The 17,664-nt window shown below is 39.8% G+C and overlaps 1 protein-coding gene across 4 annotated transcripts in view; it reads left to right on the top strand.

The window, feature by feature from the left end:
• The first annotated feature begins 2,406 nt into the window (after positions 1–2,406).
• Positions 2,407–17,664, top strand: part of KDM3A (lysine demethylase 3A) — a 53,024-nt gene continuing 37,766 nt past the window's right edge. For 2 of the 4 annotated variants that reach the window (XM_060655869.3, XM_060655852.2), the window contains exons 1-8: positions 2,407–2,538; positions 3,145–3,360; positions 9,922–10,077; positions 11,193–11,303; positions 14,460–14,562; positions 15,270–15,394; positions 15,647–15,719; positions 15,830–15,918. In XM_060655869.3, coding sequence (XP_060511852.1) covers positions 3,175–3,360; positions 9,922–10,077; positions 11,193–11,303; positions 14,460–14,562; positions 15,270–15,394; positions 15,647–15,719; positions 15,830–15,918 — 843 coding nt within the window. In that variant the 5' untranslated portion in view covers positions 2,407–2,538; positions 3,145–3,174. Of the gene's footprint in view, positions 2,539–2,560; positions 2,654–2,724; positions 2,826–3,144; positions 3,361–9,921; positions 10,078–11,192; positions 11,304–14,459; positions 14,563–15,269; positions 15,395–15,646; positions 15,720–15,829; positions 15,919–17,664 lie in introns of those variants that run through there. The other 2 variants (XM_081795241.1, XM_081795242.1) reach the window with 2 other exon arrangements.

Below are 17,664 nucleotides of genomic sequence, written 5' to 3'. Positions count from 1 at the left end.
TCTATTAGATGTATCACATTCCATTTATTAATTTTATTTATTCATTTCCCAACTGAAATGCATTTAGATTATTATGAAATTTTCACAACCACAAACAATGCTGAAATGAACAAATTTGTTGATGTCTCCTAGTTCAATATGTGGGTGTTATATTCAAAGGTTCCTAGGAAGTTTAACTTTAAAAAACAAAACAAAACATGAGTATCAGTGTATCTTTACATTCCTAACATTCTAGGTGGTTCAGCGTTCAGTGTGAATGCACAGTCTTTTTAGCCTCTACTTAAATTAACATACGATTTTTCTCTCTTAACCTGTTTTGGTGAATTATAGTAATTTTCTGACATTGAAATATCCTTGTATTTATATGATAATCTAATTAATCCTGGTGATTATTTTCTATAGATACTAACTTTAATTTGTTGATATTTTATATAAGAATTTTCCATCTATGTTCATGAGCCTCATTTATGTATACTTTCCCTTTCTTGTATTCTCTTGGTTCAGATATGATAATAGGTTTTTGCAAGTTTTATAAAATGCTTCAGATATTTTTCCATTTTTCCTGAGTTCTGGAACCATGAATATAACATAGGAATTATATGTTCTCTGAAAATTGGTACAACTAAGTTATCCCTAGGGATTGTTTTCCAGATTAATAGTTAACTGTGTAATAAAGGTCCTCTACACCCCCACTTACTTTAAAAATCTGAGATGCCTATTTCTGGGGTAGATATATTTGTATCTTCTGCTTCTATTACAGATTGTCAAAATTTTCCCATAGTTCTGATATTTAGTCTTACCAATGTTCTCAGAGTGATACTAGTTCAAGAGTGTTTATTATCTTTGTGGACTTTATCCTTTATTAATATAAAATCCTTTTCTCTTTTGAAGCTTTTGTTTCCAATTACATTAACATTTCTATATTGTTTTCCTTCTATCACTATTTGATTTGTAAACCTTTTCACTTTATATTTTCAGGCTTTTTGCGTCATTATTGAGTCTGCTTGAGGTGAAGTTATAGCTGGATTTTGTTTTTAATCTAGTGTTTCTTTTAAAAATTAGCCCATTTATATTTATTGTAAATACTGATGTTGGGTTTACTTCTCTCGTCTTATTTTTTCTATTTACTATACTTTCATCTTGCTTCCTTTTCTTTTCTTGTTCTCATTTCTGACTTTTGTTGGACTGGATAAGTTTTCTTTGTTCCATTCCCCCCCTTTTTAATGGTCTGCAGATTACAAACCCAATTTAATTCTTCAGTGTTTATACTTAAATTTAAAAACTTAATGTCATATATTCAGAACATCTATATTAAAAATTAACATCTGGAATTAACCTGTATCTATACTTCTTTGAATACATTTCTGAACTTTTTCTGATTTTCAGTTTTCACACTTGTAAAATTGGGAGTTTGAGTTCTTCACTTAATCTTCATTTAAAGATTAAATGTGATGCCATGTCAAGCACCATCCTTTATTAAGTAAGAGGTCTTCAATTCCTTCATTCATTTCTTTTCATTCAACCAAAAAACTTCAGGTCCAAAAGACACAATCACCTTTCATCTCCTTTGTCCTTCAAAGTCACCTCTTCATATTTCTTGCACCATTATGGCCTTCCTCTAGTCTTTCAATTGCTTTATAAGACTCAGAATATCATCCCACCCTCCCTCTACATAAAAAAAAAATCCCATTCTGCATTGTACTGAATGGACTCTTTTGCTCTAGTTTAACGAACGTCATTTCCCAATGATTCCATGCCTTTCTTCATTTTTCCTTCAAAATGGCGGACTTTAGACGTTCCACGAATAGCACCACGTGCGCCTGCGCCTCCCGCGGCCATTTCGCCCAGCAGCCCAAACTCCAGCCCCCTGCTCCACGAAGCGCCTGCGCAAGAGCCTTCAGAGCACAGTGGCTCCTCCCTCTAGCTGAGTACGCTTGAAACCGCACGTTCCCGTCCCTTCCCTCCCCCGCTGACTCTGCACCGCCCTCACCCCTTTCCTGTGAGATTCTTCCGCCAAGTGGAAAGTCCACCTTCCGTCGACAGCCTACGCAATTGAAGAGCAATCCAATAGGCACCTACGGCCCTGGGGCTTGTCATTCAGTCTTATCAATGCACCACTGCAATTTTTCTCTGGCCCCTAAAGTTGATAAGCGATTTCGCGGGACTTTTTTGCATCCCGTGGGCAACAAATGGAAAGAATGGCTGTGGCGGAGGGATCTCTCGCTTACGCTCTGTGTACTTTAACCTAATGGGGGTCGTCCGGGAGTCGGAAGGGGGAGGGGAGAGGGAGGAGGCAGCCAAGGAATTGTTTTTTTCTCTCGCCCCGCCTGCGCCAGGCCGGCCAATGGCGGCGGGCTGTTTACCCACGAGCCTCGCCCAGCTCCTCGAACTAGGCCAATGAGCGGCGGCAGCGGCTCCGAGGGGGCGGCTCCGAGAGGCTGTGCGTGTCTTGTGAGAGCTCTTGAACCAAGTCAGAGCTAGAGCTGGGCGGCTGGAAACGGCGGCCGCCGCTGGTGACTCAGGGAGGCAGGAGGCGGGGTAAGAGCGCCGCGGCCTCGGCTGAGGGGAGAGGAGGAAGAAAGATGAAGGCGCGGAGCCCGCGGCCCTGCCGCCCCCGCGCCGCGGCGCACGCCGGGACAACGGACGCCCGGGGGTCCGCGGCCGGGGAAAGCGCGGTGTCGGGGCGGGGCGGCGGGGCAAGTGCGGAACCGCGGGCTCGCCCCTCCCGCGGGGCCGCCCGGGGCGGGGACACGGCCGCCCGGGACGGGCTCTTGCTTCGGGCCTTTTCTTTCCCGGGGTGGGGGGGCGAACACTTTAAAATCCGCGTAAGCTGCAAATAATTCTCCCCTCACTCTGTCTGCGTTTGGGTTTAAGGTTTTGGAAAAGCGAAACTTGGGAGAATGAGGGTCACGCGGCGCTTGGGCCCGTGTTTGCGGTGGGGGAGGGATCCGGGGGGCGGGGGAGGACGCGGGTGTAGAGACAGGGTGTTGGGGTCTTGCCTGGTACCGGCCGCCGCCGTCTGGGGTCTCGTCTTTTCGAGCGCGGTTAGGCTCCCTCCCTCCGCCCTCGCTTCCCCCGCGTCCTCTCTTCCCGGCCCCCTCCCACCGACAGCCCCCGTTGCATTTTGTTTTTGTATTTTTGCAGGGAGGAGCCCTTCCTGCAGGCGTGGAAACCATGGTGCTCACGCTCGGAGAAAGTTGGCCAGTATTGGTGGGGAAGCGATTCCTCAGTCTGTCCGCCGCCGACGGCAGCGACGGCGGCCACGACAGCTGGGACGTGGAGCGCGTCGCCGAGTGGCCCTGGCTCTCTGGGACCATTCGAGCCGTCTCCCACACCGACGTTACGAAGAAGGATCTGAAGGTAAAACCAGCTCCCGGGCCTCAGCTGTCGGACGTTTCGTAGTTACCTTGGTAACGAGACAGCCAGCGGCCCCACTCCCCTTTTCAGAAAAGGGCGACCAGAAAGTTGGCATCTGATCTGAAGGTGCAGAAGACTAGACCTTGAAAGTCTTTGAAATGGTCGTGTAGAGCCGAGGTGTGTTTGGCCTCCAGTTGCCCGTGTTTAATGACGGCCTTGGGGTTGCTCAGACATGCTTCGTTATTGCCCGCGCGGTGCCCTACTAGGACCGTAGCAGTGTTTCTCCGAAGGGGGAGCATGGTTAATATTGGATTCGTCAGGTAGGTGATGTTAGGAATCATTAGGAATTGAGGGCTAGTGTTTTCGGGTGGATTTTTTGGTCTGCTCCTCTTAATTTCTTCACCCAACTTGTTAAACTTTTAGCCGTGTTGGAAATGAAGTGTGAGTGAAGAGGGAGGAGCTTAGTTCTGTTTGGCATATTAGGGTGGGTGCTTGTCCGTATATGGCAGGTCAGAGTGGAAGTGGGTTCCTGGTCCTTTGATGAGTTTGTAGGTAGGTGTGGGCTATGACCATATATGGAGGGCGGGGGTGGAGCCACCCCTTATTTGGTGTGTTAGAGGAATGGCTTTGAAGCACACTTTGGTGTTCGCGGGGAGGGAGAGAAATGAGAACAAGTGTGGACAGTGACTTTTCATCAGAACGACGCTCAGAATCTTTTTCAGTTAGATCATTTCAAAAAGGTGAATTTTGATTATACTCCCTTGTAGAAGTATTGGTGGCAAAGGATTGTCTGGGAACAACCAGTAAAGAAGCCATTCCACCAACAAAGACTCCTTTGTGCAAAAATAACTGGAGAAAGGTCCCTAACAAAGACTCCAAAGTGGTGGCAACTTGAAGGAAGCTTGTTAGAAGAGGAGAGATTTCCACCCTGGGTAGTGGATATGTTTCAGTATCTTCACTTGGTCATCACTGCTTTTTCTTGAGAACGATGTTCAAATTGGGAAGCAAGTTTTAGCATCAGCAGCTGAATACATGTTGATTTCGGACACACCGTTCATTTGAACACTTTAAGGCGACCGTACATGTGCAAGCCAGTTTTAGTCTGCAGAGGGTTGTTGGATGTGTGGTTCTGTATTTTTAAAGCTTCCAGGGTGCCTTGGCTTCATGTTGAAATGGATGACTGTTGAGCACTTAGCCACGTGCCAGGCATCATGCTGAACACTTCATAGCCGTGATCTGATTAATCCTTACAGCAGCTCTGTGGGAGTAGGTACTAATATTGCCCCATTTTACAGACAAAAATATCAGGGCTGGGGAAGATTAAGTCACAAAGGTCACATAGAAATTGGCATAGCCTGTGTTCTAACCCAGGAAGTTTTGACACCTGAGCCCACCCTCTTTACCATTATGTTCCCTGTGCCACCAAAGGACTCCTTCAGACACTGTGGAGTTTGTTTTTTCTCCTCCTTTTCATTACTCCTACCAAACTGGGTGTTGCTGTTTATAGAAAGAAAGTAGAGTGGCACAAGGATGGCCAATCTATTTGTTTTAGGCTAATAACCTTTTTCCATAAAGTGGGCTTTGTGTACCAGATTTCAGTCATAGTTGTTGTGGTTTATTTCACTTGCCAAGTAAAATGTTCTCTAGTGCATTTGTTTTTATCTGATTTGAATGGAAACAAGATTTAAGTCCTTATTTTTTTGGCAGATGATGACAGACTAGGTGTTCCCTTCCCCCACAGGACCCAATTATAGACCTGTTGGATTAAGAAGGCAATCTAGGAGGTCATTTTTATGTGTTCTTTTTAATCTCCCACCTTCCTGCCACCCCAAATCTTTGAGGTGGTGGTAATATCTTCATTTTCAGAATGAGGAAGTAGATTGGGGAAAGGAGTCTTGTCCAGATTTGCATAGTTAGCTACTAAATGATAGAGGGAGGATTTGAATCTAGGTTTGGCTGTGTCTTTTCCATTGCACTAAAGTGCCTCACCTGAGGATAAACAGGGATTTTAATTTCAATCCCTTTAATACAGTTTTAACTATATTTGATTTTTGCTTTACCTGCAGACTTCGTAATTCAGCTTTAATGTAAGGTACAAATTCTGTGATTTTTTTTTGTATCTAGTCATAATTCATCATTATGTTCCTTAATTGAGTAGCAGATGGCTTAAGTTTAAGGGCATATTGTATTAGCAAACACAGAATTTCAGAACACTGGAACCAAATTGTGCTGGGGAAATACAGGCAGGAACTAGTAAGTAGCTATGACCATGCTTACACTTGGGCTTAAGGATCCTGGGTTTTGGGGGGGGGGGGGGGTGGAATGGGACTTGGGGCTAAAATGTATATAAATGAATAAGATTCAAGTAGTATGCAACTGTTTTGGCATCGGTAGAAATAAAGTTTGTCTAGACTGATTTGCTGTTAGTTGAGGATGATGATAAAGCCAAGGCTTGTTAACTTTGTTTCACCTAGAGAGAGACTTTATAACAAAGTCACTTGGGTACATTATGTCTAGTTGTTGATTATATAGAGTCAAAGTGAAGACATAACAAGGAGTAAATATTTAGTATGTGGCACCTAATTGAATCCTCACAAATATCCTAGATGGTAAACCACATTTTTTAGTGTTAGAAATTGAGGCTTGAAGAAGTTAAATAACTTGACCAAGTTTGTCTCTAGATCTTAAGCACTAGGCAGTTAATAGAGTGAGATTAAAGCACTTTATTTTGCTATCCTTAGCACTTAGATCGCTTGGCATGTAATATTTGCTGAAATATTTGAATAAATGGAAGGAATCAAAATTATTCTACACTGAAAAGCAGCTTTAGAAATGTACTAATGGAGCAGTGGCATTCTCTTTCTCTGGAATAACAACAAATCTTTATTAGGTGTGGTTATAAGAACCTCTTTTTATACTACTCTTCCTACAGGTGGCTTTGGGTTTGTTCATTATGCATGTTGGGAATGGCCTCCTTCCCCAACTTGTCTGTCTAGGTCTTTTCCTTCCTTTGAAGTTACCTTATCCTTGAGTCTTCTGCTCTTAGTCCTTCGGGATATCCTTAGCAGATGAGTAGTACTTGCCATCTCCGTATACTATTTCCTGCTGTTAAACCTTTTTGGCAGTTGGGTGCTTTGACCAGTGCCTAGCCTTTTCATCCTTACATACAGTTGGAATTTGCATGTTGATAGATTCTGCTGCCAGTCAAACCATGTAAAATGAGAAAGTCCTAACAGTGTAATAAAATCTGTTTATCCCCCATAATTGAGCGCTAGACTGGGATTTTAAACGCTTATTTATTTATTTTTGAGAGAGAACTCCAGCAGGGGAGGAGCAGAGAGAGAAGAAGACACTGAATCTGAAGCAGGCTCCAGGCTCTGAGCTGTCCGTGCAGAGCTGGACACAGGGCTCAAACTCATGAACTGTGAGATCGTGACCTGAGCCGAAGTCAGACGCTTAACCGACTGAACCACCGAGGCGCCCCTAGACTCTGAGATTTTAGACAAGTATTATATTTAGGTGTAAGAAGACCTAATCAGAAGCGTAATGAAATAATTTTCTAATTTGTGGAGTAGTGAAATAAGTGGTATTCTACATTGTAGTGCTGGGCATAGAATAGATATGTCAAAACTTGCCTATAAACCATGCCATTCTGTAAGTACCTACCGTTAACTTAGAAATATTTCACTTGGCCTTTCTGATGGTTTTCTTAATCATATACTCAGGTGATATTAGCTTGATTAGATATAAAGAGATTTTCTGTTGGGGAAAAATTAACTTGAAATAATTAGTTTGAAATAGTCCAGTTTCTGGTCCAGATATTTAATAGACGAATAAGGTACACATTTATAAAATGTCGTAATTAAAAGAAGAGCAAATTTGTTAATGATTTGTAGTGAGTACTGATAGGACTCTTTTTGGCTTTTGGAATCAGATAGCATAAATAACATCTCCTTTGTGGACCAAAAGAACATGGGGGAATAACAGTATAAATGAGAACTAGTTTTATCGATAAGTTTGCAGAAGCTTGGTCAAGTCACTTTAGTTCCCCCCGAATTTGAATTTTTATTGGTGTGTCTTTTTATATAAATTTTTGCTTAGGAGGCTTTGGTGGTAGAAGGTCCCTTATGTAGAGAACCTCAAGCTTCAAGGCACAAATGAAAGGTATATGTGGTTATGAGAAGAAACTTTTGAAAAAATGTTGAAAAGAGCTCACAACTTATTGGTTTCATTATATTTTAAGTCACCTTTTAAACTAAAGTTAATATGAATTTTTGACCATGTAAGCTAACACTCCAAAATCACAAAGTAAGTTATTTTTTAAGGAGCTAAACTTAATTTTTTAATTACTCAAAAATTAGGATATAAAGAGGGAGGGGCCCTGTCTAAATTTTGGGTTAAGGTTGATTGTAAGCTTTATAGGTGGTGGTTGGATAAGAATTGTGATGTTGCTTAAGTTTTGGGAAGCCACTGAATATCTTAATCCTTTACTTTTTTTTGTCTTTGTTTCTTAGTTTTTTGCTGAATAGATACTGGATAATCATATTTAAGATCTTTCCACCACTACTAAGTGAACTGATACCTTGATAAATTAAGATTTGAATTCCCATGGAGCTTTTAAGGCTACCTAGTCTCCGTGGCAGATGCTTTACATACATTGTCTTAAAAATCTATATTAAAGTTCAGTGATGGGTAGATGTTAGTACTTTCATTTTGAAGCTAGCAAAACCAGTTTCAAAGAGCTTAGATTTTAGTAGGGGTTCTTAACCTGCCAGGCAGGTTAATTGGTTTTCTTTGTAATACTATGTATCTTATTTTATGCAAGTAAAATCATTCTAAGAAAGCTTCAGCATAGCTGGGATTCAAACCCAGATTTCTCTGGTGCTGTAGTTTATATATGCTCATTCCTCTTACACATTGATGGGAAAACTCTGCCATCTAAAGCTAGTTTGGGTTTGGAGTTGATGTGATGTGGGGCAGAAAGACTATCCAATTTAGGGGAGCTATCAGAGGACCTGGATTCTGGTGGCTGGGGAGGCAGGAAGATGAGCAGTCTCTGAACAGCTCTGTGAAGGACCATTTGATTAAGTATAGTGATGGATGGGGTGGGTAGAACCAAAGAGAGAGTACACACACAGGGCCTTGGCACATAGTAGGTGTTCACACATTTGGATGTATTCTGTGATAACTGCAAGATTAAAAGTCTGCCATGCCAAGAAGATATGCATCTTCTCAGGAGAAGTTGCCTGGGAAGTTAGGGATGTAGATTTTACTGTTGGGGGAGGAGGATAGGATGGATTTTAAATTTCATTGATTTTTAAAGATTGATATTCTAAGGCCATGAAACTGGAGAAGGTTTAGGATTGGGGCTATAGTGGTATACCAGTTGGGAATGTCCTGCCTGCTAAGTGGTTTAGAGTAAACAGAAGGTAAGAGCCCAATTCAGAGAGACATTTATTCATTCAACAAGTATTTGAGTACTGACTGGGGACTGGATGCCAGTGAAATACAACAGTTAAGTAAAAACAGATGCAGACTTTGACATATTAGAATTTATGTCGATCAGTCAGCCACAAGTAAATAATTCAAAGTGTGGGTCAGTGTTAGGAAGGAAAAGTATAGGGCTTTGAGTGCAATGAACAAGGGAACTCTCTTCTGAGGGGTGGAGGAGGCTCTTTGAAGGTAAGGTAAAGCTTCTTGGAGGAAAGGATTTTTTTAATCGGGTTCTGACAGATGAATGGAAGTTAACTAAATTTTTTTTTTTAATTAAAAGTTGAAAAGGGAGATATGATTATCTGTGAACTTATGAACAGAGTTGGCATGTTTATTAACTAGTTCTTTGAAACCAAAAACGAGAGGCTGCTTTAGTAGGAGAGGGGATTTTAAATCAAATTTAAAAAAGTGATTTTTACACCACGTATTGAGGAAGTTTAACTCTGGGGTCAATTTATCAACTATTTGCTTCTGTATTTAGCAAAGTAGTCTTTGACTCCAAACTCCCAGTTTATTCAACTGAAAGGGATATTGAGGATATGCTCTCTACTAGGCCTAGTGTTAAGTCCTGTGAATACCAAAGGGATTGAAAAGCAAGTTGTGGATTATGGTGAATGGGTGGGGGTGCTCATCTTAGGCCCACAAGCAGCGTCAATTTAGAATTACAATGACCTGCAGTAAGTACTTTTTTTAGGGTTTCAAATTTCTTTCTTTTGGTTCTTAAAGTTCTGATGTCTAACATATGTAAAAACTTTCCACAGGGGGGGTTCTTGTTGTATGTATGGGCTTCCTAGAAGTTATTTTGGGGGGCAGAGATTGGCCTCCAAAACCCTTGGCTGCTGCTTCCCAAAGTGATTTGGGAGCCAGAGCTTGATGGTTAGATTAACATGTCAGACTGGTTTATGTGGACTGCGAAGGGAAGTAAGAGTGGGAAAGAGGGACAGCAAACACTCAGATATTCAGATTAAAGATTCAAGTAGAATAATGGCATAATTCAAAGTTGGCATTTTTCGTGTTTATTTTGTTAATCAAATCTGATTTTTTTTTTTTTTTTTACTTCTGTTTGTCTAGGTGTGCGTAGAGTTTGACGGGGAATCTTGGAGGAAGAGAAGATGGATAGAAGTCTACAGCCTTCTAAGGAGAGCATTTTTAGTAGAACATAACTTGGTTTTGGCTGAACGAAAGTCTCCTGAAATTTCTGAACGAGTTGTTCAGTGGCCTGCAATAGTGAGTAGAACTTGGCTTATGAGAAGAGGGTATTTAATTGGTTATGTGTGAAACAAGGGAAATGGATATGTAGTGCCTATATTTGGCATCTGGAGAATAATAGTACAGAAACATGACAGCGTAGGGGAGTTAGAAGAGCATCTGGGATCTCCTGTCAGCCCCCCTGCGAGGAATTCTGGAAGTCTAGGCCCTTGACTTTCTCAGCTCTATTTCTTCACTTGAAAAATGGGGATGGTCATATGGGTAATGTCTAGGTCAGAAGTCAGAAATCAGCAGTTGTATATGGACATACAGATCTGTTTGGCTTGACCCTCATAGTGTTTTAAGAAAATTTGAATTAGTTGTCTGCTTATGAAACGGGGAGAGTATACCTTAAAATCTGGCTGTTGCCTGGTTCCTGTAGAGAGTTGCCAGTCTTGGCCTCATGATCCCTAAGGTTCTCTCTGAGTCATAATATTCTTTGGCTCTGAAGGTACTGGTAGTCAGTACCATTTCCATATCATAAGTCTGGTGTAGTTGGAATACGAGAGTGATCACAGGGTCTGGAGAAGACAGTTCAGGTTTTGTGAGACATAGGGCTTAATGGTGGAAGGGTCAGATTTAGACAGTTGGAAAGGCCAGGAAGGTGACTGAAAGGCTGACCAGATTGTGAAGAACCAAGTCTGCTGTGTTAGCAAAGTTAAGATTTTGTCTGTAGGTGAGAACAGCTACTGGAGGTTTTTGAGTAATGTAGGGTTTTGGTTAAAGTTATATTTTGTCTTTGTATTTTTCCACCCCAGCTATTAAGAATTGGCTAAAAACATGGTTCTGTATCCTCAGAAAAATGTATATACACAATTTTTTGCATAAATTTTAGAGAAGCTGTATATCTTTGGGCCCAGACTTCTATGTTAATGAGTCCCAAATGTGTATCTGGTTTAAATGATTGACTTTTGGATAAAAATTGTGTGATATTATGGTTGCATAAATAGTCGTTATTGGGATACTGGCAGTAAATAAAAAAAACTTAATGGTTTTATCTCTTTCTATATGTGTGGAGAATTGCTAGTCCCCATTTTCAGAGTTATGCTGACAGCAGTTGTGATGCCAAAACATTTTCTTTTGTTTTGCTATAGGTGTACAAGTCTCTGTTGGACAAAGCTGGTTTGGGATCCATAACGTCTATTCGCTTTCTGGGAGATCAGCAAAGAGTATTTCTTTCTAAAGACCTCCTGAAGCCTATACAGGTAAAACATAAAAACAATATTAAACTCTAAAGATAGAAATACAGAGTCTTTTAAGACAAGAACTAAAATACTGATGTTGATTGCTCTAATTCGAACAGCTATCTAACAGAAAAGGACCCATCCCAGCAGTTAGTTGTTAGGCATCATCCCTCAGTGTTAGCCATTCGGTTGGTGCTATCCATTTGGTCTTGGAAGGACAGAGAAACTATGGTTGGGGTGTGTGTGTGTGTGTGTGTGTGTGTGCGTGCGCATGTGCGCATATGTATGAAACACCTAGGTGATACAAAAATAATTTTAAAAAGATTGGTTCTCATTCATATATATATATATATATACACACACACACACACACACACACACACACACGAGTATATATCCATATATGGCAGTTGTTATTTTATGTATCCTGTATTATTTGGGAAGTTGCCTATCTGCTAAAATATATTTGTAACGTTCAGATCAGTACTTCGGCACTTTCATGGTCATCAGACATTGGCAGGGTGGCAAAAAATTTGAGTTGCCTGACAAATGTTCCCAACTGAGGTTGAATAAAGTGATGTTCTGCCTTCTTGTTTCATCTCTTATACTGTAACAAGTATCCTTTCTGAGGTCTAATTAGTGCTGAATTTTTATGTTTTTTTTTTTTTTTTTTTGTGGTTTTACTACACCAACTATAGTGCTGAAGTACTGTCTAGTCTTCCTAAGTGCAAGAAGGCTGTGATGTGTCTTAGGGAAGAAATACATTTGTTAGAGAAGTTGTATTCAGCCATGAGTTATAATGCTGTTGGCTGTGATTTCTAAGTTAATAATGCAGTAACGTATATTAAATAATGTGTTTTCTAGCACGCGCATGTGAGCACACATACACGCACACACACACATAAAACAAGGTTATATATAGGTCGGTTGATGAAATTGTGACCCAGAGGCTCAAAGGAACCTAACCTTATCTTTCCACTAGGAGCAGTGGTTCACTATTCACTATTCCAGTGTTTGTGTGGACTTAATAAACATAATTACAATGAATAATGAGAATTGAGAGCACATGCATGTGTGTTCTTTCCAATTAGCTTGCAAAAGCCCCACCCTTTTCTTCACAACATTTAGGCTCTTGGGTCTTGCTTATATGTGATTATTTTCCTCATGAAAATGTTCGCAGAGAGGGGGAAAGAACATATAGATTATTTCCAGATTACTACCTTGGGAATAGAGTTGGTCATGTCATATCATTTGTCTTTTAGAGGTCATTTATGAAACTTAATCCCCTTTATCCACATCCATTTGGTGACCTGACTTGTTTCTGTGAACTGTTGTTAAAAGACAGTTTAGGGTCAATGGTCATTGCCATTGATGTGCCTGTGTTGGAAAACCCAAAGCACGGGCTTTCTCACTAACGTCTCATTTCTGTATCCTGAAGGTGAGTGAAAACAAGGTCCACATTCTGAACCTTATTTTACAATGATTAAACAGAACAAAAAAAGGTGCTTTTGCTTAAGTTAATTTCAGATGCAGGTTACCTTCGTGATGTTCAGATAGCCATGTTGATGTTTTATTTGCCTTAAAAGGAAGAATGCCTTGCTCTTAAGGACCAAGGAACATACAGGAGGGGCTTTGGGTATCTTGCTTTACTTAGTGATAGAGTAGTTTTTACTTCTCAGCATTGTTTTCTGGACAGTTGTGTTTTGCATCTTTTGTATATCCAAGCTTTTTAGTCAAAGCAGAACTCATAATTTTGTTTCTTAAGATGGAAAAAGCAAAATCTAGATCAGTAAGTTTTTATTCTCAGGAAGGTGCACCATGGCTATCATTGTGAATATTGCTAGTAATATTAATTGAGGTAGATTATGATGTGTGCTCTTGACTTTTACTGGTGATAATAGTGGCCCAAGCTTAGTGCTTCAGGACATTCTCTTGTAGATGTGGGTAGTTACATCCAGTCGCTACTGTATGAAACTGTGTTGGGAGATGTTATTAGTGCAGTAGAATGCTTGCCCTATATAATACACAGAGAACCTGAAAATCATTTGGCATATATAGAAGTTGGAATTGAAACTTAAGGTCTGTTTTTTGGATTGAATTTGACTTATTTATCTGTGGGTAAGAAGACAAAATACCCAGGTCAGTCATCTGGCACTAAAACTTTCCTGGGCAGAGTAGAATTATTCTACCTTGTTTAAGAGCCATTTGTGACTGTCCCTAGTAATGTGCATTTTATCTCTTAATAAGAATTGGAGCACACATTTACATTTTTTTTTTTTTTTTTGAAATTGCAGCAGCATGAGGGGAAAAAAAAAACAACCGTAAATGGTTCATTCTGATAATTAATGTTGAGCTCTTCTGAAGACCCTAGGTTAAGTCTAATGTTATTTGGCTTAAGAAATGCATTTTTCCAGCATGGCCTCTCTAAAAGACTAGTTTTCCCAGTGGGAGGAATGGATGAACTAATTTTGGCCACTGTGTATCCATTTCAGTGTCAGAAAAGTGTGAAGCCCTGATATTAGAAGAGCTTCTGTGCTGTATAGTTTGTGTTCAGCAGGTTATTTGTATTGACATTTTCTGTATACATTTATCATAACTTAGTGTGCACACAAAGCCAGAAGACTGTGGAATAGCGCCCAAAATGGAGCTGCTGCCAAGAATTGAGTGTTTCAAAACTGGCTTGCTGAAAACTTAATGCTATTCATTCAGATTTTGTCTCTCCCATACCTCCCTTTACCATTTGTAAACAAAAATGCATTTGGAATTTTAGTTGGGTTAAATCAATCTGTGTGGTGATTTGTTAAAAACAATTTCAGCAAATTGACTCTACATATCCGTGTGTTTCTATGTGTGTGTCTTTTGCCCCTGGGAAATCCTTGGATTGACCATCTAGTTTATTATATTTTCCGTAGTCAAAGTTGTGTCATACTTAAAATTATGCTTTGAGCCACTCCTTAGTATTTGTCATGCTCTTAGCTTGGGGTGACTTCACTTTAGTCTCCCTATACCTGTGATCATTTGATGGATTCCTACTATTTGACCTTTTCAGTTCATTGGAGTTGCAGTGGTTTGGTGCCATCAAATGGCTACTGACAGTACTTAAACATTAAGCTGATTGAAATATCCACTGGAGTTTAACGCTTCTTATTTGTTACCTTAAAATCTTCCATTTTTCAGGATGTAAACAATCTTCGACTTTCCCTTATGGATAATCAGAATGTCAGTAAAGAATTTCAAGCTTTGATTGTGAAACATTTGGATGAAAGCCATCTTTTACAAGGTATATAGATTATCTGTTGATGATAGTTCATGAGTTGACAAATAATTAGTTTGTAAGAAACTACATTTTAGTCCTCATTCATTGAAATTTCTAATTTTTTAGTAATTGCTTTCTTCATGCAACTAGATGATTGAAGGACTTTATATATTCAAAAGCCTCTGAAATTTGGAAAGCTCAGGGCTTATGTGAAAACTAGTAAAGTAGGTATTAAAAAAGCTCAGATGTATTTTGACATGGAATTTGATATGTTTGAAATTTCAGTCTTATAAAATTAATGAAACATGAATGTGGTAATCCTGATCTTCCCATATACTGTTACTGAGTTTCCTGGTCAATTTTACAGTTTTTTAAGTTCTGTTTAGGCAGTTCTGTTGGGGTTTCTGAATTTGGATCCCCTAAAACTCTGCACAGGAAAGTAAGTTTGGGTTCAGTGAGCTACCTGGATTCTGCTTGGTCTCCTACAAATGGTAGAATAAATATATTGCCACTTTTAGGTAAATTAATAGGAAAGTGGAATAAAAAGTTTAAAATAAAGTTAAAAATTTCTCCTAGCTTTTCTGAAATGTCTGTCTTCTCGTGTTTATAGCAGTATCTTTTACTGTTTATTTTTGTCTACTGATTTTTTTAAAGACTTGAGAAAAGATTATCCTGGATGTTGGTGTGTTGGGAGATAATGCAGATTGCTCTAAGGATTTTTTTTTTTTCAGGTGACAAAAACTTAGTTGGTTCAGAAGTAAAAATTTATAGCTTGGACCCATCGACTCAGTGGTTTTCTGCAACAATTGTAAACGGAAACCCAGCATCAAAAACTCTGCAAGTCAACTGTGAGGAGGTAAAATAGGATGCTAATTGCATGTAAGATAACCTGACAGAGAAAGATAATTCTAAAAAAGAATTATAATATCTTATAGGAGTTAAATAGTTTTATTATCTTTGTATTAAAAGAGTAGAAAGAGAAGTATCATGATTGTTTTTAAAAAAATTATTTGTAAGAAGCTCTTCTTGTATGTTAACAGAACTAATTTCTGGTATGTTTCTGAGCGTTTTTAAGTTTCCCAGTATCTTTGTTTTATTTATTTTTAAGATTCCAGCACTGAAAATTGTTGATCCATCACTGATTCATGTTGAAGTTGTACATGATAATTTTGGGACATGTGGTAAGATACTGTTTGATTAAAGCCTTTGTTCTCCTTCTGACCTTTCCTCTTTCTCCTTTGCATGTTAAGAGAAACAGGGAAGCCAACTTACTTATTTTTAAATATTTTAGGTAATTCCACAAAAATTGGAGCCGTAAAACGCAAGTCTTCTGAGAATAATGGAAGCCTAGTTTCCAAACAAGCAAAATCTTGCTCTGAGGTAACCTTATGTTTGTCACTTGTGTCAGAGTTTCCTGAACTCTAACGGTGCGTGGCCAGTTTGTTTGGTGGTTATAAAGCTTTCTTCTGTGCTGTTCTACGCTGTGTTGTCTGCTCTTCTTTGCTAGTTCCAGATCTTGGCCATAATTTCTACACTCAAGCAGATGGAGATAATATAAGTTTCTGGTTATCTATTTTTTGTGTAAAACGTGTATTATTTTTTGATATTTGCTGAAAATGCTCAATAGATTTGACAGTTTTCATCCATAAGGAGTGTTTTTGAGGGTAAGCTGAGTTGTGTGTATCAAATTGGAAGAAGGCCTGGCACGAGAGAAGGGGAGGAACCTTAGAATTCTGAGTAGGTGTTGAAATAGGACTCCTCCCTCCTTGGTAATAGGTTTGATTGGTAATTTATGATTGGTTAAACAGACATGCTAGATTTTTAAAGGAAGTGTTGGTTTGCCATAACAAATTTCTGCCCAGAAAAGTATAGGCTTGTATGAATGCCACTGTGAGTTCAAGTACTGGATTTAATTCTATTCTGAAATAGTAAGGATTTAGATCAAGAAACTTAAGCCTGTTTGTCTTTGAGGTGAGTTGAATCCTTAGGACCTATTACAATACACATAACTTTTTTACAGCTTAGGTAAAAGCTCACACAGCTGTGTATCCAAATGCACTCATGTTACAGGGACAAAAACACCTTTGTGATGCTCTGCTCCAGGCTGGAGCTTAGATTTTGAAAATGGACCAAGTTGGTATTAAGATTGTTGGCAGCACTTTAGAGGGAACTTTGGGGTCTGCAGGAGTAAGGCAAGTAAGGCATGGTAGTGGGCCAGAGTCAGTTAATGCATCCAGGGTTCTGTATCGGGGCCCAGTGGACTACAACAACATCAAGTAGAACCAAAGCAAGTGCTGTGCTACACAAAAAAAATTTAAGAATCTGCGTGGCTAGGATGATTGCCTTTCCTGAGTCTTAAGCCTGTGAACAGGCAATAGGAACTTTGACACTTGACCAAAAACTTTGTAAACCAAGGTATATAATATTGTCTTCCTTCCAAGTGTGTAGGCCTGACTTTAGGTTGTCCAGGAAACAATGAAGAGGTAATTATTGGAAATTAGTATTACTACTTTCATTTTTGCTTTTAAGTTTACAAGGGGGAAGTAATGTAGTAGGGAGTGATTATTGTATCTTAGAGTTAAGCTCACAGAGGATATTGTCGAGTAATCCACAGTATCAGCAGCTGAGAGAGAAACAGAGTAGAACCTGTGAGGTTATTAGCAGTCTTGGGTCCCAGAGGTAATAAAGGCCAGTTTGGAGAAGTTGATTGGGTGTAGCCTGACATGGAGAATACATCAGTATAAATAGTTGGTGAGATGAAAAGGAGAACCACATGATGTTGTGTTGAGGAGAGGCCAGAGAATAGGAAATGGCATCCTGACAGATCATTGAAGAATCAGCCTGGGGTGCAGGCAGAGGACTGGGGTCAGTAGGGAACTCCTGTGGAAGAAGGTGCCACAGGAGTGGCACATGTTCCTTACCACATGTCCCAACCTGATAAATGTCAGGTTTATCAGTGATGGGACAGATAGGTGAGCAAGTAGATGTATAGCCTTCAAGGAGACACCTGTAAAATGTGGTAACATATATGTCTATAAGTGATCCTGTCTGCCTGACTCCTACTGTTCAAGGGCAGGAAGCATGTCTTTTTGATCTCTGATAGCATTTTGTCCAGCTCAGTAGGTT

This window comes from Panthera onca, chromosome A3 (genome assembly GCF_046562875.1).
Source record: "Panthera onca isolate mPanOnc1 chromosome A3, mPanOnc1 haplotype 2, whole genome shotgun sequence".
Lineage (NCBI taxonomy): Eukaryota > Metazoa > Chordata > Mammalia > Carnivora > Felidae > Panthera > Panthera onca.
This window is presented reverse-complemented; position numbering and strand designations above follow the sequence as displayed.